Here is a 27,628-nt window from a genome sequence, read left to right as displayed (position 1 = left end):
GGACTGGCCAAAAAAAATAAAAAATAAAAAAGGAAGAAAACTATACCTTTAAGTCTTAGGCTGCAAAACTACAGTAAGAGCCAATAAGAGAAAATAGTTGATAATTATTACATATCAATAAAACAATTAATTACTTACTGATAACCTTTTATGAAATTACACTCTATTGTTTACACATAGTAATGCATTAAACCAACGCCTATGGTTCATTTTCCATACGTTATTCATTTACTTTTCCTAAGACTTTTTCAACTGTGTAGTAGTAATTTCTTTTAACGTATGAGAAACTAAATTATAGTCGCACAAGTCCATAGTCTCATAAGCAATACACATAGATGGAAAGCCTACATTTTTTTGGCTCCCATCTTGCTCTGGTTGAAGTTGGGGCTAAGATTGTTTTTCCTTAGGCAAAGTTAAAAAAAAATCGAATTAAGATTTAAAATTGATTCAAAGATGCAAAAAAAGGTGGATCTTGCAACTTTATCTAAGTCTCCTAAACATTTTGCTACTTTTTACCTCCATTTTCCCTTTCTTAAAAACTCTTTTTAGAATAGAACATGTAGAATTGTGTAGATAGGGACTCTGTGTGTGTGTGTATCTTGGGACTTGAACTCAGGGCCTGGGTGCTTTCCCACTAGCTCTATCACTTGTGCTACAGCCACTTTTGGCTTTTTTTTTTTTTTTGGCCAGTTCTGGGGCTTGGACTCAGGGCCGGAGCACTGTCCCTGGCTTTTTTAATGGTTGAGTCTTATGGACTTTTCTGCCCAGGCTGGCTTTGAACTGAGGTCCTCGGATCTCAGCCTCCTGAATAGCTAGGATTATAAATGTGAGCCACCAATGCCTGGCTTAGGCAGGGACTTTAAGGGACAATCACCTGAGCTTTCAGTGAAGAGAAGCTGCTGCCCCTTTAATTACTGTTAATCATCCTGCAGACTTTGTTTCAGATGAAGGCCTCCAGAGAAAGCTTACATGGACATCCCCACAATTACCGGGAGCTTCTGAGTCTTCTTTGTGGTGACCTAAAGTTTGCTCATTATAATCTCACTATATTCCAGGCATACTGGCACACATATAACCCCGGCCACTTGGCAAATTGAGAGAAGAGGATCGCAAGTTTGAGAATGATGTTGTCTAGGAGGCCAGATTAATTTTTCTCCACTCATTAAAAACCTAAAAGGCAGGAGAGTGTTTAAGGTAGAGTAAGTTTATGTACGTGTATGAAAGGAAATCTATGAAAGCAGCAAGACTCTTTATTCGGACACTGGCTCCAAAGAGGAGTTCAATGGAGTCCTCTTGGAGGGCAATTATCATATACATCATTTATCCATTTTTGTTGGTGGGTTTTGCTTTGTTTGGGGAGGAAGCATTTATTTTTAATGTGTTTTTGTTGTTGTTGTTGTTGTTCTGGAACCAGGGCTTGAACTCAGAGCTTTGAAGTCTCACTCTGCTTTCTTGCTCACTACCGTCTTTCTACCATTTAAGCCATGCCTCTAGACTGGAAGTGGAGCTGTGGCTCAGGTGGTACAGCGCTAGCCTAGAGCAAAAGGAGCTCAGGGCCAGTGCCCCGAGTTCAAGCCCCAGGACCAACAAAAAACAAAAAAACAAAAAGTCGAGGAGTCTCAGGGATTTTCCGGTACAGGCTGGCTCCAAAACCCACCCTCAGATGGAGTAGGTTAGGATTACAGGCATAAACTCTAGCTGCTGCCTGATTCCTAGTTATTTAATCCCATCAAGTTGACAATCAAAATTGATCCTCTGAGCTGGGCAAAAAGGCTGAGAGGTTGTAGCCCTAAGTTCAAACCCTCGTACCAGCCCAAAACAAAACAAAAAAATGTTTAAGTGGAGTAACCCTCGTTTTAAATATTACATTCCCCACGTTTCATCTCCGTACTGAATAGCGGCATTCCACAGCCGCCATGCCCCTCAGTGTCCCAGCGTACGGCCTGGTTCTCCTCAACTGGACTGCTTAGGGTTCAATCAAAGCCAGCCGCTCTCGGCAAACCGTACTGCCCGCGGTGACTGCATCTGCGGCAACTTCAGCACTCTGCAGCTTCAGCTCTCCATTCTTTTCTCTCTGTCACCTCTTGAGGGCTGAGAGCGACTTCGCTTTACCCCTTTACCTCTCTACTCACCCAGCCCCAGCCCCGGTGCAGAGCGGAAGGATCTCAAGTAAGCTTGCACGGACACCCCGTCGGTGCCTGGAACCTTCCTCCCGCTCGGCGCCGCGGGTCACGTGGCTTCTCCGGTGACCGCATGGTGCTACTGGGAGTGGACGGGGCCTCCGGGGGCCTTGTGGGGACTGCAGTCCCGGGGAGGAGGGCCGGCACGCCTCTCACGCGCGCGGTTCCGTCCGAGAGGCCCCGAGACGACGGCCCACTCAGGACGAGGCCTCGGGTCCTCCGGAGGAGTCGGGAGTCTCGGGTTCCTAAGTCCGCGGGGGCCGGGCCGACGACGAAGCGCACGGGTGGGGCCTAGGACGCCCCTCCCGGCCCCACCCGGCCCCACCTGACCCGCAGGGCGCGGGGCGGGAGGCCTAGGACGCCCCCCTCGGCCTCACCGCCGCGCCGCGCCGCCCCGCCCGGCCCCACCTGCCCCGCGGGGCCGCGGGACGGCAGGCCGGTCCCCTTCAAAAGGCCGGGGCGCGCAGCCGAGAGCGCGGCGACCCGGGAAGAGGCGGCGCCCGCCCGCTCGGGAGCCTCCGATTGGCCGCCGGCGCCGCGTGGGACGCGGCGTCGTGACGTCACATCCGCCGGGCCGCCATCTTGTTCCCAGGGGCAGTTGGCGGAAGAGGCCGCCGCGCTCCGGGGCCGCCGGCTTCCCTTGTGCCCCGCTCACTCGCGGCGCCGCGTCTCGGGGCGGCGGGGCGTCCGCCGTCTCCCCCCGCGGCCCGTGCGTCGGCCGGCCTCCGCTCCCTCCCCGCCGCGCCGCCTCGCCCGGCCGCGGCCCGGCCCGGGCGGGCCCGCTCCCCGGCCGGCGCCCCATGGAGTAGGCTCCCGGACCGTTGTCCCGGCGAGCGAGCGAGCGAGCGCCGAGCGCGGCCCCCTCCCTCCTTCCCTCCGCCTCCCGCCGCGCCATGGCCAACAACAGCCCGGCGCTGACGGGCAACTCGCAGCCGCAGCACCAGGCGGCGGCGGCCGCGGCCCAGCAGCAGCAGCCGGGCGGCGGCGGCGGGGCCGCCAAGCCCGCGGCCTCGGGCAAGCAGGGCAACGTGCTGCCGCTGTGGGGCAACGAGAAGACGATGAACCTCAACCCCATGATCCTCACCAACATCCTCTCCTCGCCCTACTTCAAGGTGCAGCTCTACGAGCTCAAGACCTACCACGAGGTGGTGGACGAGATCTACTTCAAGGTGCGTGGCGCCGGGGGGCCGGGGTGGGGGGAGGCCTGAGGGGATCCGGGGGGGAGGCAGGGGCACCGAGAGGAGGGGCCGGGCGGCCCCGCCGCGGCCGGGCTTCGGCCCCGGGGGGAGTGGGCGCGGGGAACATCCCGTTCACGCGCTCTCGGCGCCCCGCGCCCTCGGCCCGGGCCCGGGCGTGCGGGGACTCGGGGTGTCGGCCTCGTGTTGTTTTGGTACTCTCCACTCCAGACGGAGAACCGGTCAGGGCCGCGTGTGTGTGTGCGTGTGCGCGCGCGCGCGCGGGGCGAGGAGGTGCACACCAGGCCTGGAAATCTCCCCCCAGCAGGAAGGCAGGAGTAGGGGCTCCCAGCCAGCCCAGCCCCGCCTCCCCCGTGTGCCTCGGGCACCCCGCGAGTTCCCTGGGCCCTGGGCTCCCGCGGCCGGCGGAGCCGGGGAGCCCCCCGCCCCCCGACGCCTCCTCCCTGCGCGCTCGTCTCAGTTCTTGTTTCGTTAGCAGGATTGTCTCAGTCTCTCAGCGAGGCTCGGAGCAGCCCAGGGTCGCAGGTAGAGGTATGCACTATTAATCATGCTCAATCGCCATAAATGCATATTTCCCTGGTTACGCGAACGGCTAGGTTTTTTTTGGGGGGGGGGGACCAGTGGTTTTGGTCGTCACTGACTTAAGCTTCCCTCCGCTTCCTTGCAAATTACGTAATTTAAAAAATAACTTCCGGGCCTCCAAAATTAGTTTACATTTTAACGAATGTTAATAACAGCTCAGGGTTCTTAAACATTTTAAACTACTAGAACATCAAGTGCACAGCCTATTTTGTCTGTACAGACACTTTTAAAAAAAACCCTCAAAAACAGACCATGTATTTTTCTGTCATCTAAATATATGTGTGGAGGTGTTAATAAAAGGACATTATTCTCTTTTTTTTGTCTGCTATCTTTTCCAGTTAATTGCTTAGTTTATTGAAAAGTTTTAAGATGTTACTTTAAGATGTTTAGTTCTTATAAAAAGCATCTGGACGAATACAGTTTCACTTTGGGTATATAACAAATTTGGCCTTAGTTTACAAGAGTGTAGTAGGTTTAACTGTAACAATATGTATTAGTTTTAGCTTTTTAAAGGCAAGATCTTTCAGCATGGATACAGTGTGGCACATAGTAACTAGTCTAACTTTGAATAGGTGAGAATTGGGTTCCTGCACTTTTCATATAGGCCATCTTAAAAACTAGGTAAATGTCCATCTTGTAGAAGAGTCTTGTTTTCTCAGTTTAGTTTCAAGTGTTTTCAAACAACATAAGGAAGACCCAAGTCTTGTTAAGGTATTTGGATCAAATAATCATTGACATACATAAGTTTGTAAAATTTTTGCCCATCTGATTTCCTTATACTGTACCCACTCATTGTCTTAACCTTTAAGGAATTGAAACATCTTTGCACAGCAAATCCAGGAAGTAAGCAGTAAAGCGCAGGAGTGGAGCAACACAGTGTAGTGCTTAAAATGTAAATGCAAACTTTTCTGTCTAAATTATTGAGGACTACAACATTTTCATGTATAAGTGGAAAGATACTTTCAGGAATATGCACAGAAAAAACTGGATTTAAGAAACAAAGTTCTGTGGCTGGGAATATGGCCTAGTGGCAAGAGTGCTCACCTCGCATACATGAAGACCTGGGTTCGATTCCTCGGCACCTCATATATAGAAAAGGCCAGAAGTGGTCCTATGGCTCAAGTGGTAGAGTGCTAGCCTTGAGCAGAAAGAAGCCAGAGACAGTGCTCAGGCCCTGAGTTCAAGACCCAGGACTGGCAAACAACAAAGTTCTGATGGGTTTCTTTTATATTTAAAGATGTTTTGTATGGTTTCATAAAGATAATGCTCTTTCTTTGGTTAAGTATATTAATGCTTATTCATACTTAGTTTCTTATAGTTTATGTTTTAGGAAAAGTCGTATTGGTTTGCATAATTAGTCTTTAACAATGAGTTAAAACTAGGATGAACTTAAAGCTGGGCCCCAAGTGGCTCACACTCTCATCCTAGGTACTCAGGAGGCTGAGGTCTGAGGAGCAGACCTCTGTGGAGGCCAGCCCAAGCAAGAAAGTCTGTGAGATTCTTGTCTCCAATTAATCACCAAAAAGCCAGAAATGGAGAAATGGAGCTGTGGTTCAAGTAGTAGAGCATTAATGGTGAGCAAAAAAAGGTCAGAGATAGTGCCCAGCCCTGAGTTTAAGCTGCAGGACTGGCACCAAAAAACCAAAACAAAAACTTGATCCTAGTTAAAATTATAAAACTAGAAATTCTATAATTCTGTATCACAGTAACCTTTTACAATTCTTGAAAACTTTTTGAAGGATTCTGGGGATCTAATCCAGGGCTTTGAGCATGCTAAGGCAAGCATACTACCACTAAGCTACATCCTCAGTCATAGGAAACTTCGTTCAAGTTATTTCTTCTTACTGTATAATATAGATTTAAAATTCATCATAAAATTGCACCATTCAGGTTATTTTGAAGATACTTTTCAAGCTAATGCTTAAGCTTTAGGAATACTTCTTACTTGGAATTGGAAAGCTTAAGTTTATTTTACAATGTAAATCTTTAGGTGATTTGTAAGAAGTACAGATTTCCTGATTCTCACATGTGTAGATAGGAAGGGGCTGTTTTTAAAGCTCGTTTAGTAGGACTTGTGCTCTGCAAACTTTTGAAGGTTTTGTTAAATGCTAGTAGTTTTGTTTTCTTTCAATGTCTATGCAATTTTTCCAAAGATGATTTACACGCTTAATGTAAGTGAATAATAATTACTCAAAATACCAAAATAGTTTTGGGGAAACTGCTCTATTAAGAATTTGAGATTACCTTAATCCGACTTAAAAAGTTCAAAGTGTGAATGTTTGTTGTGTTCCTCTTTTCTATTTTCAGGTCACACATGTTGAGCCCTGGGAGAAAGGAAGCAGAAAAACAGCTGGCCAGACGGGGATGTGCGGAGGGGTAAGTAGAAGTACGTGCATTTTTTCAGTTCTTCTGTCTGATAACTAAGTTTATTGGAAAACTAAGCCTCATTACACAGTCAAGTGACAATTGATTTGTAGATCTTAGACCTTCTTAAGAATGTAAAATCAGTTTTCCAGTGAATAGTCAGAATTGTCTTTCATGTTTCACTCTTAGGGATTGTGGCTTCCTATTACCTAACAGGATTGGCCGGGCCTGGGTATGAGGTACCTGTTAATTGTTTTCCTTTTTTAACTGCTTCCCCTGAAGGTTCGAGGTGTTGGAACAGGAGGAATTGTTTCTACAGCTTTTTGCCTGTTGTACAAATTATTTACTTTGAAGTTAACTCGGAAGCAAGTGATGGGTCTTATAACACATACAGACTCTCCATATATTAGAGCCCTTGGATTTATGTACATAAGGTATGCATGGTATTTATTTACCTTTCGAATTACTAACTTCATTTTGATTCACATAAGCATAATAAGTGTTTCATCTTCCAGGTATACGCAGCCCCCTACAGACCTGTGGGACTGGTTTGAGTCTTTCCTTGATGATGAAGAGGTATGTCAGCAAGGGTAATAATTAGTTTTTTTCTGATTACTTTCATACTTTTGTTTACTAGAGTTTTAGTGTTTTCTAGAATGTTCTGTAAACTCCAATTATACTTCCTGAGTTATTGTCTTTTTGCTAAGACTTGGTGGCATTCTCACATCTTAGGTTAAATTTTTAAACTATTTTCAATTACTTAAATGTGTATTACTAATTACCAAATTTTTTCTCTGCATTTTCTGTTCTGTGCATTCTATCGATCCTAACTTGTACAGTTGATTGTAAGTTTTTAAAGAGGGCCCTGCTGCAGAGTTAGGTTGTACGGGACTTACACACAGATTACCTGTGGATCCAAATGCTAGTATCCATTTGCATAAAAGTGCACACTTAGGGAGATTGTTGTGAATTAGGCTAAGAATTTAGAGGAGTTAGTCAAGATGACAAAATAGTTTTAATTCTAGCTTTTTTTATTTCCTTTTTTTTAAAAAAAAAAAATACTTGTTTAACAGGTTGGCAAATGCATGGGTTTTATGCCCAGCACTGCCAAACAAACAAAAACCTGAAAGAACATTAAGAAGTTAATAGCTTGGATTTTTAAAGATTTTAAATCTAGTTTGCCACCCTGAGACTCAGAAAAGAAAGTTTACTTCAGAAAGCTGTATTTACTAGGTCAGATTTAAAGCATTCGTGTTTTAATTTGTTTACATAGTTAATTCTAAAATATGTACAGTGTATATCTAGTTCCCACTTTTTTGTGTGTGTGTGTGCTGGTACTGGTACCAGGCCTTAACTTAGACACACTGCTCAGCTTCCTTGCTCACAGCTGGTGCTCTACTACTTGCACCATGCCTCCAGTTTGGTATTTTTGCTGGTCCATTGGAGATGGAGTCTCTCTGATTTTCTGCCCTTTTTGGCTTCAAACCCCGATACCCCAGGTCTTAGCTTCCTAAATTGCTACTACAGATATGAGCCACTGGTTCTTGGCTTCTCCCATATTTTAAGGATCATAAAGCAAGGTTAAAATTCAAAAAGATTTTGTTGAATTATAAAAAGTTTGAATGGAAAGGTCTTGCTTTCATTATTGCACCCCTACAATATTTTCATTTAGACATTATTATTTTTCTCTACCCCTTTTTTTCCCTCCCCTTTTTGCACTATTTACTGATCAGTTTAATAACTCAGAAGATTCAAAAACTGTTCTAGGTGATAACCATAGTCATTAAAGCTTTTTTCTTCTTCAGATGCGTGTATTTACTGAAGAACTTTCTGTCTTCAAAAAAAGCATGTCCCTCTTTATAATTGTTACATTAGGTTTGTTTCTCAATGCTTCTCATTAATCTGTTGTTTACAAACCTGAGGTCCTCTATTTAAGCTAACTCATGTTTTCTTCTTTAGATATCTGCAGCGATTATATTTGGAAATACTGTATATCTGAACACTTAAATGTGTGTGAGTGCAAGCAGTTTTACCTTTAGCTCTTGTTTTCCTGTTTAGATAACACATCTCACTTTCCTTGTGTGCTTGCACTATAGGTTTGGGACTGACAATAGCTGACTAACATGTCCTGAGCTGTGAGAGGGCATAGCAAGAAGGCCTTCATGCGGTAATGACCCTTTTCAGAGACAATGGTCATCATGGATTATGCGTTTCCAATTATTTGTTCATTTATTTTTTTTCTACATAACTTTAAATTAGAAACCTCACTGCTTCATGGCAGTTGGTTTGCTATTGCTTCCAGTTTTCTTAGGGCTTCATTTTGTATTGCAGCTATTAAGAAGATAACTTTTAGCCAAGAGTTATCTGAAGTAGTATTACATATGTAGCTAGGTTACATTACTAGGTATAATGTATGCAGGCATGTCCACAGAAAGATACTCTTAGTAAGTATGTGGAATGGAAATTTAAGTTAGTTGTTCCTCAGAGTCGTTAGTCGTGTAAGAGGTTTTTCATATTCTTAACTGAGTAAAGATCGGTTCCCTTTTTATGCCCATGAGACTGCAGGGTTTGTTCTTGCCTGCATGTACACACTAAGCCCAGATATTTCTCTTATCATTCATTACTAGAATAGGATGCAAAAATTGAAACTTTTCTGTTAGAAGTTTTGTATACTTGAGATTCCAAAGATGGTAAATGTTTTAGGGTTCACCTCTACGCTGGAGTCAGCTTTTTTTGACGGTTAGGGTGTCTTTTGTGTTTCATAGGACCTAGACGTGAAGGCTGGTGGAGGCTGTGTAATGACCATTGGAGAAATGCTTCGATCTTTTCTCACAAAACTGGAGTGGTTTTCCACTTTGTTTCCAAGAATTCCTGTTCCAGTTCAGAAGAACATTGATCAACAGATTAAAACTCGACCGAGGAAAATCAAGAAAGATGGAAAAGAAGCTGCTGAGGAAATAGACAGACATGTTGAGCGCAGACGTTCAAGGTAATAGGACAAACTATGTTTTGGATTTTTGAAACTACACTCTACACAAGGTGGTTCTTGGAAATTGATAGTAAGCTCTTAAGAGGGTGCATGTGTGCCAGTACTATGACTCGACGGTGGTGCTCTTGACCGTCTCCAGCTTTTTCAGTACAGTTGGTGCTCTGCTACTTGGGCCACACCTTCAGTTCTATCCTTTTGTTGGAGATTTTAAAAAGCCTCTGAGATTTGTCTGCCAGGGTTGGCTTCAAACTACAATCCTCACCCTCCTGTGTAGCTAAGATTACAGGTGTGAGCCACTGGCGCCTGGCTTGGCCCTTAGCTTTTTTGCTCAGGGTTAGCGCTTTACCACTTGAGTCACAGCTCCGCTTCTGGCTTTGGGGGAGGAGTTAATTGGAGATAAGAATTTCACAGACTTTGTTGCCTGGCTGTTTTCCACCTATAATCCTCAGATCTCACCTCCCAAGTAGCTAGGATCACAGGCGTGAGCCACTGTCACACGGCTTACTTTCTTTTCCTATGGGGAGACAAACCCAAGGATTTATATACGAGGAAGCACTCTACCAACTGAACTATACTTGCAACTGAGGGTTTAATTGTTCCTGACTGTATGTAAGCTAGGACTTGCACAATGCTAATGAAATTTTTGTTTTGTTTTGTTTTTGTTGCCAGTCCTGGAGCGTGGACTCAGGGCCTGAGCACTGTCCCTGGCTTCTTTTTGCTCAAGGCTAGCACTCTACCTCTTGAGCCACAGCGCCCCTTCTGGCCGTTTTCTGTATATGTGGTTCTAAGGAATTGAACCCAGAGCTTCATGTATACGAGGCGAGCACTTTACCAATAGGCCATATTCACAGCCATAATGAAATTTTTGTAATGTGTTTGGGTGGGTTTTAGAGGAAGGGGCTTAGGGGGCATTGCATGGTGTTGGGAAGTCAACCCAGTGCATTGAGCTATATCCCCCAGCTCCTTAAAATGTTTTATTTGTTGATATTTTCTTATTCCCCCTTTCTTAGATCTCCAAGGAGATCACTGAGTCCACGGAGGTCCCCAAGAAGATCGAGAAGTAGAAGTCATCATCGGGAGGGCCATGGGTCTTCTAGTTTTGACAGAGAATTAGAAAGAGAGAAAGAACGCCAGCGGCTAGAGCGGGAAGCCAAAGAAAGAGAGAAAGAAAGACGAAGATCCCGAAGTATTGATCGGGGGTTGGATCGCAGGCATAGCAGGAGTAGGGAAAGGCATAGGAGCCGCAGTCGGAGTCGTGACAGGAAAGGGGACAGAAGAGACAGGGATCGGGAAAGAGAGAAGGAAAATGAGAGAGGGAGGAGACGAGATCGAGACTATGATAAGGAAAGAGGTAATGACCGAGAAAAGGAAAGGGACCGGTCCAGAGAACGCTCCAAGGAACGGAGAAGTAGGGGGGAAGTAGAAGAGAAGAAACATAAAGAAGACAAAGATGATAGGCGGCATAGAGAGGACAAAAAAGATTCCAAGAAAGAAAGGAAACACAGTAGAAGTAGAAGCAGAGAGAGGAAACACCGAAGTCGGAGTCGAAGTAGAAATGCAGGGAAGCGAAGCAGAAGCAGGAGCAAAGAGAGATCAAGTAAGCACAAAAATGAAAGCAAAGAAAAATCAAATAAACGAAGTAGAAGTGGCAGTCAAGGAAGAACTGACAGTATTGAGAAAAAAAAACAACATAGTCCCAGCAAAGAGAAATCTAGAAAGCGTAGCAGAAGCAAAGAACGTTCCCACAAACGAGATCACGATAGTAAGGACCAGCCAGACAAGCGCGATCGGAGGAGCCAAAGTCTAGAACAAGAGAGCCACGAAAAGCCACAGAAAAACAAAGATGAGACTGTGTGAAAATTTTTGTAAAAGTGGATCACATTGAATCCTATCAACATTTGATTAAATCTGCTTCCCCTTCCCCCCCCCCCCCCAGTTGAAATTGTGCAGTAGTTAAACTCTTGAAGCTCCCTGTAGGCTGCATTTTCGTTTCTTCATTTCGTGTAGGGAAGTGCCTTTGTAATCCCCATTCATTGCATTGACATTTTCATCCAATTGTTCAGTTGATGATACATGATGCACAGAATGTTCTTGCATTTTTATTGTTTGGTTTCTTTTTTTAAGATGTACAGTCTGTACATAAGTCCTGAAAATGTTTTTAATTCCTTTAGGCATGGTTGCCATGTTGGTTAAATTTATATAAGGCAATAAACTGCCGCTACTTAATATTTCTTTTTGGTAGGTGTGGGATTATGGTGGTGTGCTGAAGTTAGCATGGCTGTGCTTTCCTAATAGAATGCTGAAGACTTGGGGATGGATCTTGGATGTCTCATAGGAGCGCTGTGCTTTCGGTGTACGTGAAGGCAACAGCTGTATGCTTCACATTCTTGTCCATTGTATATTATCTTGAAAGGCTCTTGTTAATATGTTGTACTTAATATTCTCCACAGTTAACCTTAGAGAGAATTTATATGAAGCTAGTTTCTGATGCAGAAGTTTAAATTAGGCTGTGATTGGATCAAGTCCTTTTAGCATTCTACCTCAAAGGGACATTTAGTATGCCTAAAACTTACTCACTTAGTTTTCCTTTTTTATTTGAAAACCTACATGACATGTAACCTTTTTTTCTTTGAATTCTTTCAGATTTTTAAAAGTACTATATTAAAGAAAAAATGTCTAAAGCCTAGCATTCTTGGAGCAACCCTATACTAATATGTAATTGGGAGAGGGTGGGGCAGATAAGTAGAAAAACAGTCCAGCCTCACGCTTCCAAAACATTTTTATAAGTGGAAGATAATTAAATTATGAAACAGCTTGATAAAAGCATTCTTTTTTAAAATTCAACTTTTTTTATTGATAATGGATATTGCTGTTTTGAGTTTTTAAACAATCTAGAACAATATTAAAAGTAATGCTGTGCTGCATTATTTAAGACTATCAGCAAATTGATAGATTGTTCTTATGACTTGTATTCTGAGAACTATCATGAGTGGAATAAATACTGGATTGAATCCTTATTGTGGGTGTTGGCTTTTCCCCCATTTGTTAACTTTTTTTTTAAATTTTCTGTAAAGTCACCCTGTGTGGAGAGAGAACCTTGGCTATAGATGAAAGTGAATTTTAGACATTTCAGATTGGGTACTCTTAATAGCAGGTACCTTTGTCAGAGATGTTTTGTCAGTCATTGGGGTGAGTGATCTGATTAATAGTTCCATGTTAAAGGTGCTTATTGATATTCTCTTGGAGTGTATGTTAGTATTTATTATCTGGGCTTGAAGGAAGTTTTTATAGTCAGTTATTTTTAAAACAAGCCCAGAGTGATGAGTTCCATCAGTGGCAGGACTGAAAGTAAGCTTTGCTGACGATAGAGTGGTGTTTCTGTACCAACATGTATTTTAACCCAGTGATACTCGCCAACTCATGGCACTCAGAAGCCACTTTGCAGAACTACATGGAGCCAATTGTCCTTCAGAACATGGGCTTAACATTTGTACCTAATTAAGTTTAAGAAGAAATCTCATTAAATGAACAAGTTCCTCCATAAAAATGCTGTTTGTTTTTTTGAAGAAGATTCAGTGATGTTTGAATTGACCAAGTGATTTAACCATATATGCAGACAGACAAGTGGTTAAAAAAAACTATGGATAAGGCAGTAAGGGAGAGGGGTATTTGGATTCTTTTTCATTTTTTTAGTCGACAGTCTCACTAACTCAGGAAGGCCTATCCTGCCTTCACTTCCTCACGGCTGAGGTTACAGGCATGTGCCAGCATCCCCAGTGCAGTGCGAGCGTTTTAAAATGGGTTCTTGGTCTTTTTGTTTCTGCCATGCTGAGGATTGAAGCAAGGCCTACACGGGATGGGTGAGTATGTTGCCTCTGAGGAATCTGCATTTAGCATGCCTAAATGTGCTACTCCTTTGAGTGCAGTACTGCTTGAGATGGTGAATTGGGAATTTGAATGATTTGGAGGAGATTCAGAGTATTTCAAGATGAAGCTGGACTCCGTTGGCTCACACATAGAATCCTAACCACACACTAAGATCCGAGGTTTGAGTTTCAAAACCAGCCCGCGCAGGCAAATCCGCAAGACTTCAGTTAACCAGCAAAAGGCTGGGGGGGAGGGGGAGGCGGGGACGGGTGCAGGTAGCTGAGCACCAGCTGTGAGTGGAAAAAGCCAAGTACAAACTCCAGGCTTTGAGTTCAAGCCCCAGTACTGGCACACACAAATGAGGTGTAAGTGCTATCACAGTAAGTTACTTAGTTTTTGGTGGTTTTGGTTTGAACTCCAGGCCTTGCACTTACTAGGCGAGCAGTATGCTAAGTTTCTCCTAGTCCTTTTATGTGCTCTTTTGTCAGTCAGAGTACCTATTGCATAATCATGCAGGTGTAACATATTCACGTGTGTAGGAGGGTGCTATTTCAGCTCACTGAACAAAGGAATTGTGCTTGTTCAAGTTGAGCAGCTGACCCAGTGCATTGCAAGGGTTGGGAAAGTAAAACTGCAAGGAAACTCATGTGATCCATCAGCAAGTACCTTCCCTAGCTCTTGTTCTGTGTGAATTACTTAGCTAATTGGCTCAGTGTCAGCAGCACATGCACGTACACACAAACACAGATACAAATTCCATCAGTTCTAAACCCCTAACATCTGAAATTATCTGAAGACAAATGGCACTTAGAGCAGATGCAAAGTCTTCTTGTCCTCATAAGACAAGTCACCAGAGTCCTAGATACCCAGCAGTGCCAGTGAAAGTCATTTCCTGAATGGAATATCTGATCCTTAGGAGGAAAATTGAGTTATGCCAAACCTTGTTCAGGTATTTGTGAACACACCAGTTGGCTTTTAAAATTTTTATGGGTGGGAGTGGGTGGGTGGTAGGGTTCCAAACCCACTCTTCATGGCCCCGCTTTGTGATTCTGGAACTCGGATCTTGATCTTCCCTTTGCCATCTGAGAGGCAAGCTTTCCAGTAGTTCTGCCAGGTGGAGAAGCCAGCAGGACAGTCCAGGCCGTCCAGCAAGTTTCAGTGGCATCTCACTGATGGAAGCTCTCAGCAAATTCTCCCTGCCAGCTTCCCAGGAGGCCTTGCTGTGCCCCAGCTGGCAGCTTCCTGGGGAGTCAGCGGCACTGCACTTGGAGTGGGCTCCTTGTTTAGCTGACAATCCCTCTCTCCTCCACGCTCATTCTCCAGCACCCTTCAGGATCTCATTCTCCCCATCAAAGTTTTTCAAAGACCCTCTTCCAAATTTGTGTCACGTTGAGTACTCACTATGTCTATATTTGAACCCTGTTACTAATTATTTTTTTTTCCAGTCCTGGGGCTTGAACCCAGGGTCTGGGCATTGTCCTTGAGCTTCTTTTGCTCAAGGCTAGCACTCTACCACTTGAGCCATAGCGTTACTTCTGGCCTTTCTGTGTATGTGGTACTGAAGAATCGAACTCAGGGCTTCATGCATGCGAGGCAAGCACTCTACCACTAAGCCACATTCCCAGCCCCTGATTACTAATTCTTTACATCAAACTTTCCTCCTTGAAATTACTGTGTTCTATGTCCTGCCTGGGTCCTGAGTAATGTCTGTTGATGCCCATTATCTAGGCCCCACCTCACTAAGCTGGTGACTTCTGATGTAAAGGTTAGCCTAATACGTTTACTGGAAATTATTTAAATGAATTACACTGGCTTTCTTCAGACTTTTAATTGGGAAATAAGAATTGAAGAATGGAGATGTGGCTCAAATAGTAAAGCTTGCCAGCCTAGCAAGCATGAAGCCTTGATTTCAAATCCCAGCAGCACTCGGGGCTGGGAATATGGCCTAGTGGTAGAGTGCTTGCCTTGTCTACATGAAATCCTGGGTTCAATTCCCCAGCACCACATATATAGGAAAAGCCGAAGTGGTGCTGTGGCTCAAGTGGCAGAGTGCTAGCCTTGAGCAAAAAGAAGCCAGAGACAATGCTCAGGCCCTGAGTTCAAGCCCCAGGACTGGCAAAAACAAAAATCCCAGCACTTACAAAAACAAAGAAACAACAAAAACAAGTGTCAAACTGTTTTGCTGGATGTTGGTAGTGCACAACTGTAATCTTAGCTATCCAAAAAGCTGACCCAGAGAACAGCAGTTTGAAGCCAGTCTTAATAAGACTGGGAGACTCCATCTTCAAAATAACCAGCTAAAAGCTAAGCTGCAGGCATGGTAGAGCAGATTTGCCTAGCAAGCAAAAGTTCAAGCTACCACAAGAAAGAAAGAAAGAAAGAAAGAAAAGAAAGAAAGAAAGAAAGAAAGAAAGAAAGAAGAGAAAGAAAGAAAGAAGAAAAGAAAAGGAAGGAAGGAAGGAAGGAAAAGAAAGAAAGGAATAAAGAAAGAAAGAGAAGGAAAGAAGAAATGCCCAGTCCTTAAAAGACGGTGCCAGACTCGCACCCTCCTCATGTAAGGTTTTACGGACTGTCATAAAAACCAGACACCAGTGGCTCAGACTTGTAATTCTAGCTACTTAGGAGGCTGAGGTTTGAGGACTGTGGTTCCTGAAAGCCAGCCCAGGCAAGACTCCACTAAATTACCCCTGCCCCCACCCCCCAAAAAAAAGCCAGAAGTGTAGCTATGGCTCAAATGGTCCAGCAACAGAAGCTCAGGGACAGCACCCAGGCCCAGGCTCTGAGTTCAAGCCTCAGGAATGGCACCAAAGAAAGAAAAGAAAAAAAAGAAGGAGGGGGCGGAGGAGGAGGCGAAGGGGACAGCAATGCCGCCTTGCTTCCTGCTGGTTATCTAGTCATTTTCCAGTATGGCCAATGTATGCCCTTGCGATTTCTCTTTTCCCTGGGAAGGCCTGAGTTCCTTTTCCTTGGAACCAGGACCCCACCCCTGGTTTGTTTGATTATAATCCTGGGGGGATCTCAATCCTTCTCGATCTCAATCTCTGTCTTTCTCTTCGTGGGATCAAATCCACAGCCTCACACACACTAAGCACCTACTCTACCACTGAGCAAAATCCCCAGCCCCTAAGCAACTCTTACCCCCCCCCTCCTGGTTCAATGGACATTTCCTATCTCAATCGATAACGTCCCCTACCCCGCCATACTCAGTCTCCCTCCACACAAAGTAGAAAGTCTCCCAATTTCCTCCCTCCTTTTCCCCAGGGTTCAAGTTTGTTTTAAGTCACATCTAGTTTTCCTCCATATCTCCCTCTCTCCCTCCCGTCCCCATCTCTCTGTAAAGTGTTCCAAATTGAGCCCATCTACCTGTGTGTGTACCAGATCACTTCATTCATCCACTCGTGCCTGGAGCTGTGACGTGATCGCTGCAAGTCTACTTTGAACCCAGAAGAGGGCCTCGGCCCAGAGAGAGCCGACTTAGTAACACGAGGAAACTGGGTCTCCACGACTCCCAGGAGTGAAACGGGCATGTTGCACCTCCACTGCTTTACACAGCAAAACTCAGCCTCCGGTGGCTCACACCTGCAAGCCCAGCTACTCAGAGGCTGAGATCTGAGGACTGTGGTTTGAAGCCAGCCCAGGCAGGAAAACCCATGAGACTCTTCTCTCCAATCAATCACAGAAAAAACCAGAAGTGGTGCTGTGGTTCATTAAGTGGTAGAGTGCTAGCCTTGAGCAAAAAGGAGCTCAGGGACAGTGCTCAGCACAGAGTTCAAGCCCAGGACTAGCAAAAAAAAAAACACAAAAAAAAAAAGTGCAGTTGTTATAAAGTTTCTGTCACTCTCAGCAAAACTTAGTATAACTAATTACAGATTTGATGTTTAGAGTTGGACAGCAAATAACAATCTAATTGTATATAGTATCATTCTAGATCCTTTCATTATCATATTATATCTATCTTTATATATATATATATATATATATTTAAATCTCCAATTTTTTTTTTTTTTGCCAGTCCTGGGGCTTGAACTCAGGGCTTGAGCACTGCCCCTGAGCCTTGTTATGCTCAAGGCTAGCATTTGAGCCACAGCACCACTTGTGTCTTTTTCTAAGTAGTTTATTGGAGATAAGAGTTGTATGAACTTTCCTGCCTGGGTTGGCTTAGAACTTTGATCCTCAGAACTCCTGAGTAACTAGGATTATTGTCTGCAATCTTCTTTTGGCCTTTGTGTCACTGGTTGATTTTCTTTTCTGAGGGGGAAGTATCAAAGCAGGTGCTCACACTGTCTAGGCAAATGCTCTACCTTGAACGAAATCCCCAACTCCTATATTTCTGGTTAATCTTTTTATTTCCCCTCTTTTTAAAATAGTTATTAAATGGTTCTCCAAAGGAGTTACAATTCCATAGACAGGCTATGAGTTCAATGGTTCTCGGTCAATGTCAATCCTTCCTTCATTCTCCCTCCTTAGTGGTTAATATTCTTAGCATCACCCCGTTAGCACACTAATAATGTTGAAACAGACACATATTGACTGTTTAAAATTTTTCTGGAAGAATTTCAGGCGGTGAGTAATTCTAATAATTTCAAAACAATAAATTTGGCCAGACACTGTGATAATCCTATAGCCTAGAATCCTAGCTTCTTAGGAGGCTGAGATCGTGTTTCAAAACCAGCCCAGGAAGAAAAGGCTGTGAGACTCTTATTTCCAATAAGTCACAGTAAAGAAGTAGAGCTGTTGTTCAACAGGGAGGGAGGGAAGGAGGGAGGAAGGGAGGGAAGGAGGCTATACTTTCTTGTTTAAATCACCCTTGCACTTTTGTTGAAAACCAATTAACTGTCTATACAAGTGTGGGCCTATTGTTTTTATCTGTTCCATTGACCTTTATTTCTCTATCTTAATGCCAATACAACCAATCTTCAGTTGTACTGTTGTTTGTTTATACTGAGAATTGAACCCAGGCTCTCACACTTGCTAGGTAAGTACTCTACCACTTGATTCACACCTCAGTCCTGATCTTGCCTTAATTATGATACCTTTATAATAAAGCAGGAGAGAGTAAACATAATCACTTTTACCATTTCTTGGTTGAAAGCAGAGATCAGATTGGCAAATTTGAAACTCAACCATTTCATACATGTGTGATTTCAGATAAGTACTTATTTATGTATTTATTTTAAGAATTAGATACTAGGTCAAGTGCTGGTGGCTCAGACCAGTAATCCAAATTACTCAGGGGGTCGAGATCTGAGGATTACAGTCCTAAACTAGCGAAGGGGAGGAGGGGCTGGGGATATGGCCTAGTGGCAAGATTGCTTGCCCCATATACATGAGGCCCTGGGTTCAATTCCCCAGCACCACATATATAGAAAATGGCCAGAAGTGGCGCTGTGACTCAAGTGGCAGAGTGCTAGCCTTGAGCAAAAAGAAGCCAGGGACAGTGCTCAGGCCCTGAGTCCAACGCCCAGGACTGGCAAAAACAAAAAAAACTAGCCAGGGGAGTAAAGTCCACGAGCCTCTTATCTCCAATTAACCACCAAAAAGCTGAAAGTATAGCTGCAGTTCTAGTGGTAAAGTACCAGCCTTTAGTGAAAAAGCTAAGGGACAGTGCCCATGCCAAGCTACTGTATTGGCACACACACACACACACACACACACACACACACACGTGCTTAGATTAAGTGCTAATTTCTATTTAGACTAAACTAGAATGGCTTTGGGAAAAGGTAATGGAACTGCAAGGTGGTGCTGGCAGTAAGAATGCCCAGTGCTTAGCAGGTCCTAAAGCTCAGCAACAACTTGCTGCCCACAGCAAAACGGATCCCCTCAGACCAAAATAACCACTCAAATAACAATGAAAAAACGAGCAAAACCGGCCAGGGTCTCAGAGTTTAAGATTCCACAGCACTAATAACTTTCTGTATAGCTTTGTCATTTTTTTTTTATTTAGGGAGATATATTTTACAAAAGAAAAGAATCACTATTTACACATTCCCTTGAAGCCAAGAGTACAGTTACTCTCTTAGCCCTCTTGGCATGGCTTTCTCCACCTCTCATTCCAGTCTTTGTAATAGCAATCTCCGCCTGTCTCTAAATGCCCCAGGCCAGGTAAGCTCCCAGTAAAGGGGGAGTGACTGCCGGGTCTGTTGCCGCCCACCTGCATTGCAGGCCCACAACCCATTGCCTTCAGAGCTGCCCTCCTGGGGGCCAAAGAGGAGAGGACCCTAGCTCTACTCTTCTGTGCCCAGTAGTTTTGTTATCTACAGGATGGCTGAAGGACAAGAGAAATGTCTGTCTTTGATTGGATTTAGCCTCATCTGCCTTAAAATGGTGAGTTCACTTTCACATTCATAATCTCTCTCTCTCTCTCTCTCTCTCTCTGCCTGTCTTTTTGAAGGGCTGAGGGGTGGAGGAGATAGAACTCAAAAAACTTTAGGGTCATACCCAAATCGTATGTTTCAATTTTAATGCAACAAGAAAAACAAGATGATCATTATACTTTAAAAACAAAGATTTTTGGAAAACAAAATCTGTCAGCAGCTTCTGACTTGGTTCAATAGGTAGACTCAAAGGGGGAAAATGAAGCAGTAATGTGAACTGCCTCTCCCCTCTAAATGCTCTTTGGATCCCTTTGTGGTGCATTTGTGAACTGGAAATGAGTTGTACAGAGAATGCTTGTGTGGATTGAAAGGCTGCTCATGTTCTGTATAGAAATAGGATTCACCCATTACTGTTCTCATTGTTATTCATCTCCTGTTTGAGGGCTCTGATTTATGTTTCATATTTCCCCAAATTATGTTTTTTCCCTATGGGTCTAGTTTCCTGAACTTTTCTTTTTCAGGTTGTTTCAGCTAAGACAGGTAACATTTTCTTACTTGTAGGTTTTCCTTCCTCATATTTTTATTTTGATTTCCATTCTTGATCCATGGGCTACCCTCAAATCTAAAGGCAATACCAAGAAAATAATATCCGCATTTTCTGAATACTTACATGGGATGCTAGCCCTAATTTATCAGGTATTGGGAAAGATTGTATCACAATTGTATCACATTTGAAAATAAGTTCTTATAAGATATTCTTATTGTGTATCATAATGTGTAGAGTTAATAGCAATGACTTTTCTTGTACATAGTTGGTCATGAGCAAAATATGACAGGGGTCATTATTCTAGACAATCAAAAATCTTAGCTACAGTAGTCTACCCTACAGAACTCTTCTTATTCATCTTCTGGGAAATTAGAGAAATTTAGAAACATTGTATTTTAATCATGATTTAAGATTCCCTACTTTAAACAAAAGAAAGTTTACACTTTCAAAACTACATGTTTAAGATACAGATAGCAGTAACTCAAAGCTGAAAAGGAGCTTGCCCTGCTTTTTAAAATATGTATTTGTTGAGGTTTGTATTTTATTTCTTTATGAGTTATTTTATTTTGAACTTCAAAAGGTTGTACAAGGGTGTTACAATTTAATGTGCCTATCTAAGTATCCAATGAGGAACTCTGTTTTAAAAAGATTTGACTATGGCTTTTCTTAAATTAGTGACTGAAGGCAAAAATATTTTTTCTAGAAGGTTCTCCTGGCTTATTCATCCAGAAATGTAAGCCCTTAGAATGAGAAGTAATGTTTAATGGAACTTAGATTATCTGTAGGAACCATCTAATATTAAATACTTCAGTGATAAACTCTCACTGTAAATTAGAACACTTTTCACTCTTGTCTACCTCACAGAAAAGTAAGTAATGTTAAGACAAATTTAAAAATTGATCGTATACGGCTGGGCAATAAAATTTTATGAAATCCATGAATATATAATTTTTTAAACAAAGGTTACTTTCTGCTTTATTCTCGTTCCTTTATTCTTGAGATATCCATAGTTTTATCCAGGACTATGAGAAGGGACTATTTTGCCATATTCCAAGTGATTTTAAATTTGTCTATTGTTTTTATTTAAGATCTCTCTATGTTTCCCAGGCTGATTTCAAACTCCGGTCCCCCAGGAGCCCTGCTTTAGCCCACCAAATCCCCGAGAAAGACATGCTCTCTCTCTCTCTCTCTCTCTCTCTCTCTCTCTCTCTCTCTCTCTCTCTCTCTCTCTCTCTCTCGCTCTCTCTCTCTCTCTCTCTCTCTCCTTTCAGTAGCAAAAGGGACGGTCATGAGTGATGTTCTAGGAATGTCTGGCCACCACACAGTGGGGACATTGTTCATTTTTGTAGTGTGGTTTTTCTGAGATAATGCCCAAGTCAGCTCTGGGCTATCTGTAGACGTAGCAAGCTGTGTGTAGGATTCACATGGGGACCCGGCTGGGAGAGGGGCGAGAGGGAGAGTGGAAGCCGGCCAGTCACGCTTCTGTGTTGGTGCCTCTCCTCCTTGCTCTGTTCCGCCTAGTTGGGTCGTTCTGCATCCAGGTCTGGCCTCCTCCCGGGCTGATCTGGACACTGTGTCCTCAGCGCTGGGGTTCCCGATGGCCCCGCCAGGCCCGGCTTCCTGGAGGCTCAACATGGCCAGGGGGTCATTTGGCCCAGCAAATAGAGGCGATTAAATCTAAAAGGCCAGCACTTCTGGTTGCAGACATAAACCCGGCTACGTTCACATGGCCTTTGCTTCCCCGTGACTCGCCTACACCCAGGACAGTTGTGCGTGGCTGTTCTGCAGTGGTAAATCTGATGTCCGTACTGTTATCCCCCCACCCATTCCTGAACGAAGGCCTGGTGAGGGGCAGCCAGATGCCCACGCCAACACCAGCGAGCCCATAGGAGGCCCAGGGCCACAGCTAGAGGCACATAGGCAGGGAACAGGAACACAAAGTCTACTTTTGTTTTACTTTAAAAACAAAAACAAAAAACAAAAACAAAAAAAAACCTAGGGGCTGGCCAAAAAAAAACAACCCTAGAAATCATTTTGCTTCAATAGTAAGAAGGTACTATGGAGTAACCAGAACAAAGGGCTCAACCCTCTCTCCTCCTCTTTTCAAGGAAACACCCTTGGGAAATGCGCAAAGGGCGCGAAAAAGTGACCTGGGGAAGTAGGGGTGAAGGGGTTCAAGCTGGAAGCATGCAGCCAGTTTGGGGACACAATGGTCTCCTTCCTCTCAGCGTTCTTCCCTGTGATCACTTTCTCCACTGAATTCTTCCCAGCTCAGAAAGTCCAAATGACTCCACAGGCAACGGTGGAAGATCTGCCACCCAGGCAGGTGCTCCACCACTGAGCCACTCTACCCCTGCTAGCCTTTTGCTTTCTGTTTGTTTGTGGAGGGTGGCGGGTTAATGACGGATAAGAATTTCTCATATTTACCTGCCTCAGCTGCCTTCAGAGCTAAGGAACTAGGATTACCGGCACACACCGCTCTGGTCCTGATTTTTTTCTCCCCCCCACCCCCTTAGCTGCTTCTTCTTCTTCTTCTTCTTCTTCTTCTTCTTCTTCTTCTTCTTCTTCTTCTTCTTCTTCTTCTTCTTCTTCTTCTTCTTCTTCTTCTTCTTCTTCTTCTTCTCCAGTCCTGGGATTGAACTCAGGGCCTGAGCACTGTCCCTGGCTTCTTTTTGCTCAAGGCTAGCACTCTACCACTTGAGCCACAGCGCCACTTCTTGCCTTTTCTATAGATGTGGTGCTGGGGAATCGAATCCAGATCTTCATGTATACAAGTCAAGCACTCTTGCCACTAGGCCATATTCCCAGCCCTCTTCTTTTTTTTAATGTAATTTTATTGTTATTATTTAGGTGTTGTACAGAGGGATTATCATTCCATAGGTCAGGTAACGAGTAGTCTTCTTTTTGTCACCTCTTCCCTCACTTTCCCCTAGCTTCCCCTCTGGCTCTTGTCCACAAGCTGCATAGTTCATGTTCCACACAGTCCTGTCTTTTCCTGATCTGGAAAGTGAGGGCAAAAGCTGATACCTGAAAGAGGGGACCGGAGGGATATAGTTTGATGAGAAATTGATATTAGCCAGGATATCCTGGCTAATGGACAACTTCAAAGTCTCTTTCAGCTCCGGAAATACCGGCTATTGCCCAGGCATATTCAAAAGTGAGCAGTAGCATCACTGTGGAATGGGCCGCAGTGCCAGGAGCTACCAGTTACCTGCTCACAGCGGAAGATGGAGACACTGTCATGGAGACCGTGGTGGCCAGTTCCCCAGGCACTGTGACAGGCCTGAAGGCTGCCACCGTGTATCAGATCACCATCAGGTCCATCAGTGCTGCTGGGAGAAGCCAGGCTTCTACTCCAAAGCAGGCAAAGACAGGTAGGCGACTGGATGCGCTGGAGAAGTTCAGCATTCACCCAGGGCCTTGAACAAACTGGATGCGCTGGAGAAGATCAGCATTCACCCAGGGCCTTGAACAGTTACAATGCAAACATAGATGCACAATGTAACTTGATGACAGCATTGATCAGTTACAATGCAAACATAGATGCACAATGTAACTTGATGACAGCATTGATCAGTTACAATGCAAACATAGATGCACAATGTAACTTGATGACAGCATTGATCAGTTACAATGCAAACATAGATGCACAATGTAACTTGATGACAGCATTGATCAATTACAATGCAAACACAGATGAACAACTTAACTTGATGACACTCCAACTACAATTTAGATTCAGAAGTGAAAGCTGGCAAGGGGCTGGTGGCTCAGGCCTGTCATCCTAGCTACTCAGGAGGCTGAGATCTGAGGATCACAATTCCAAGTCAGCCCAGGCATGCCTTGAGCCTCTTACCTCCAATTAACCGCCTAAAAACCAACTCAAAGTGGCAGAGTGCTGGCTTTGGGCAACAGCAGCAGCAACAACAACAAGTGCCGGGACAGTGCCCAGGCCCTGAGTAATAATAATAATAATAATAATAATAATAATAAGTGAAAACCACCAATGATGGTTCACTAGATTTTTTTTTTCTGAGCAACTCAGCCTTCTGTGGTGGTGGTAGCATTTAAATGCCAGATGCTTTCTGCTTTGAAAATTAAGGCCTATTTCTGGGCATCTTTAAAAGCATTCTTTGGTTTTAAATCTCTGAAAAAGAAATGATCATTTTTTTCCAGACTAAACAAGCAAAACATGGAAATGATTTTGCTGAATATGCCATAGGCAGATGGCATGTATGTTAACAAATAAAAACATTAGGGGTTTGCTGTCAGCATTACTTAAATTGGTTGGATAAAGCATACCTAGGTATATTTCTGAGGGAATAAGTGCAGCTCTCAGTAGTGCACTTGTAGTCTGTGGAAGGGCCTAGGCTCCCTATTTCATACTGCAAAGAATGTTATGTGCATATTAAAATAGTATAAACTGTCATTTCTCCTTGATACATGTTATGATTACAAGGATATTTTATGTAACTGCTGACTAAGTTCTGGTTGAAAGTACTGTCTCATATTTATAGTTTCTCAGTGTCTTTGAAACATTATTCATGGTTTATACAAATGTAGACTATTTATTTTTAAATTCCTTCCTTTCTTCTTCCCTTTCTTTCTTCCTTCACTCTCTCTTTTTCTCTCTCTTCCTCCTTTCTCTTCCTTCCTCCCTCTCTCTTCTTTCTCTCTCTCTCTCTCTCTCTCTCTCTCTCTCTCTCTCTCTCTCTCTCTCTCTCTCTCTCTCTCTCTCTCCAATACTGAGGCTTTAACTCAGGCCTCATGTTATCACTTAACATTTTCCCCTTAAAGCTAATGCTCTATCAACTTGAGCCACATTTTCAGGTCCAGCTTTTTGCTGGGTAATTGAGAGTCTAAGGACTTTTCTGCTTTGACCAACTCTGCCCCCTGAGAAGCTGGGGTTATAGGCATGAGCCACTGGCACCCAGCTTTGTTTGTTTATTTTATTCAATTTTAGCATGCTAGGGATTGAACCCAGGTCCTCCCACCTGCTAGGCCAGTGCTCTACCGCTGAATTACACCTCTAGCCCCCAAATAGCAATTATTTAATTCAGCTCTGCCATGAAGCCCCCCACCTTTTTTTACAAAGCAAATAGCTGTTTTTATCACATGGATAATCAACCTCTCTTTACTCATTCCTCAATAACCGGAATTATCCTCCACTGGATTTCTGGAACACAGATGCATGGCATGGTATTGTTTGTCTTTCTAGTGTTGGCGGCACCAGTTCTAGAAGTAAGCTCTCCGAGTCCGGACTCCATCCTCGTGCGGTGGGAAGCTGTATATATGGCCACCGGGTTCTCTGTGTCCATTATGCGAGCCAATGGCTTGGGGAGGATTTGGAAAGAGAATACTACGAACACGTCCGTGACCTTTAGCAGTTTAGATGCAGGGACTCTCTACACCATAAAGGCCTACGCCTGGAATGCCAACGGAATCCCCGGGGATGACGCCACCTGCAACCAGAGAACAAGTAAGGACCGGGGCTAAGGCCAGAGGCCATATGCCGCAGCTCCCAAGAGCAAGGTTCAGCGCTGCCTAGAGAGCAGCCGGCAGTTTAAATTTATTACTAAGTTATTTATAGTGCTGTTCCTCCTCGGCACTTTAAGCGCTTGCTCCATGGGTAAAGAAATGACAAGGGGGGCCAAGCCCTTGACGACTCACACCTTTATCATGGGTACAGGGAGGCTGACAGCTGCGAGGTTCGAAGCCAGTCCAGCCAGCCAGATCTGAGAGACTCTTTTTCTTTTTTCTTTTCTTTTTTTTTTTTTTTTTTTTTTCCAGTCCTGGGCCTTGGACTCAGGGCCTGAGCACTGTCCCTGGCTTCTTTTTGCTCAAGGCTAGCACTCTGCTACTTGAGCCACAGCGCCACTTCTGGCCATTTTCTGTATATGTGGTGCTGGGGAATCGAACCCAGGGGCTTCATGTATACGAGGCGAGCACTCTTGCCACTAGGCCATATCCCCAGCCCATCTGAGAGATTCTTATCCTCAACTAACCAATGAAATGTTGGAAGTGGTGGTGTGGCTCAAGTGGTAGAGTGCTGTCCTAGAGTGGAAAAAGCTAAAGGACAGCATTTAGTCCCTGAGGTCAAACCACAGTGCTAGCACAAGAAAAAGAAAGAAGAAAAGGAAGGGAATTCACAGAATGGGGTACCTCTCCCTGTGACCCAACTCAGTGGTGACACCCACATTCCATACCACACAGGACATGACTCAGGTAAGGTTAACCAATCACTCCTTGCCCCTCCTGTTTTTCTTGTTTCTTCCTCCCTTTTTTTATTTCCCTTTGTGCCAGTATTAGGGCTTGAATTCAGAGCTTGGGCTCTGCTCCTTAGCTTTTGCCATCAAGGCTAGTGTTCTACCACTTGAGCCACAGCTCTGCTTTTGGCTTTTTGGTGGATCGTTGGAGAAAGTCTCATGGACTTTCCTACTTGGCTGGCTTTGAACCTCAATCCTCAGATCTCAGCTTCCTAAGCAGCTAGGATTACAGGTGTGAACCAATAGCACCCAACCCTTTTCGGCTTCAATAGGTTTACCAGACATCTCGTGTCCTTTCCTGGGTCCAGGCCTGTAATGAAAAGAACTACGCCAAGCAGGGATTTACTTATTTAATCAACACTTAGTGAGTGTGTGCCACGTGGAACTGCGTTGCTGCAAAACCACAACAGCGAGCCTGAGCTGCTGCCTGGCGCTTGATTGATACTGTGCCAGGAGTCAGTGTTGTACACGAGGCCAGTCTAGAGCTTGCCACCATCTCTCCCTGCTTGTGGCTGACGAGCTGGCCTGTGGCATGCTTTCTTACCATGTCCGTGCTAGGAAAACCCTAAGGAGGATTCCTCTAGCATGGTGACTAGAAGGCCAAGCTGAGCTGCCACAGCAAACGAGAGGGAGCAAGGGGGGAGGGGGGGAGGCAGAGACAAAGGCAGCAGCCAGGTGTGGTTCTTCTCCTTAGTGAGCAGTCCACAGGCAGCGTGACTTACCTAAACGATGGGCTTTCACCAAGCGAGCTTAACCACATTAGCTGCTGTGCAACTTGGGAAAGGACGAGAAGAAACCAAAACTATTTTCTTCAACTTTCCTTTAGTTTTAGAAAGGAATGAAAGATTCATTGGCTACAGACTAAAGCAGAAATGTAAGGAGAAAGGAAGGGCTTTGCACAGGACAAAACCATAGCAAGTAGCCCCACGGTGGTTGATAAAGGAGCTCGTGAGTCAATACATTATGACAAACCAGACTTCCTGGACCTTTACCTACCTTCCTTACCCCCCAGCTTTTTTTCTTTTTCCTTTCTTTCCTTCCTTCCTTCCTTCCTTCCTTCCTTCCTTCCTTCCTTCCTTCCTTCCTTCCTTCTTTCCTTCCTTCCTTCCTTCCTTCCTTCCTTCCTTCCTTCCTTCCTTCCTTCCTTCCTTCCTTCCTTCCTTCCTGTCTCCATTCCTTTGTTCCTTCCTCTCTCCCTTCTCCCTCCCTTCTTCCTTCCTCCCTCTTTTTCTTTCTCCTCCCTTCCTTTTCCCTTCTTTCCTCTCCCCTCCCTCCCCTTCCTTCTGCTCTGCTCCCCTCTGCTCTCATCTCCTTCCCTTC

General features: G+C 44.3%; 2 protein-coding genes across 2 annotated transcripts in view; both read left to right on the top strand.

Annotated features, from left to right (window-relative positions):
• Nucleotides 1-2,950: 2,950 nt before the first annotated feature.
• On the top strand, nt 2,951-12,674 carry Prpf38b (pre-mRNA processing factor 38B). The gene is made up of 6 exons (XM_048363185.1): nt 2,951-3,349; nt 6,266-6,334; nt 6,605-6,756; nt 6,838-6,898; nt 9,088-9,311; nt 10,322-12,674. Exons 1-6 carry the CDS (start codon nt 3,074-3,076, stop codon nt 11,166-11,168), a joined length of 1,629 nt encoding a protein of 542 aa, XP_048219142.1. The 5' UTR covers nt 2,951-3,073; the 3' UTR covers nt 11,169-12,674.
• A 6,768-nt stretch (nt 12,675-19,442) lies between these two features.
• The window catches only part of Fndc7 (fibronectin type III domain containing 7), a 32,203-nt gene continuing 24,017 nt past the window's right edge, over nt 19,443-27,628 (top strand). Inside the window, exons 1-4 of the mRNA XM_048363184.1 lie at nt 19,443-19,505; nt 20,017-20,035; nt 23,162-23,416; nt 25,261-25,521. Coding sequence (XP_048219141.1) covers nt 19,443-19,505; nt 20,017-20,035; nt 23,162-23,416; nt 25,261-25,521 — 598 coding nt within the window. The remainder of the gene's footprint in view (nt 19,506-20,016; nt 20,036-23,161; nt 23,417-25,260; nt 25,522-27,628) is intronic.

Source organism: Perognathus longimembris, chromosome 15, assembly GCF_023159225.1.
Source record: "Perognathus longimembris pacificus isolate PPM17 chromosome 15, ASM2315922v1, whole genome shotgun sequence".
Taxonomy (NCBI): Eukaryota; Metazoa; Chordata; class Mammalia; order Rodentia; family Heteromyidae; genus Perognathus; species Perognathus longimembris.
The sequence above is the reverse complement of the archived record's forward strand: the minus strand, read 5'-3'. Positions and strand labels throughout refer to the sequence as shown.

Bases quoted from the DNA above. Each gene is read 5' to 3' on its own strand.
- Prpf38b (XM_048363185.1), top strand. From the start codon at position 3,074: ATGGCCAACAACAGCCCGGCGCTGACGGGCAACTCGCAGCCGCAGCAC. The intron at 6,757-6,837 runs GTATGCATGGTA...TTCATCTTCCAG, and splicing joins CTTGGATTTATGTACATAAG to GTATACGCAGCCCCCTACAG. The intron at 9,312-10,321 runs GTAATAGGACAA...CCCCTTTCTTAG, and splicing joins GTTGAGCGCAGACGTTCAAG to ATCTCCAAGGAGATCACTGA.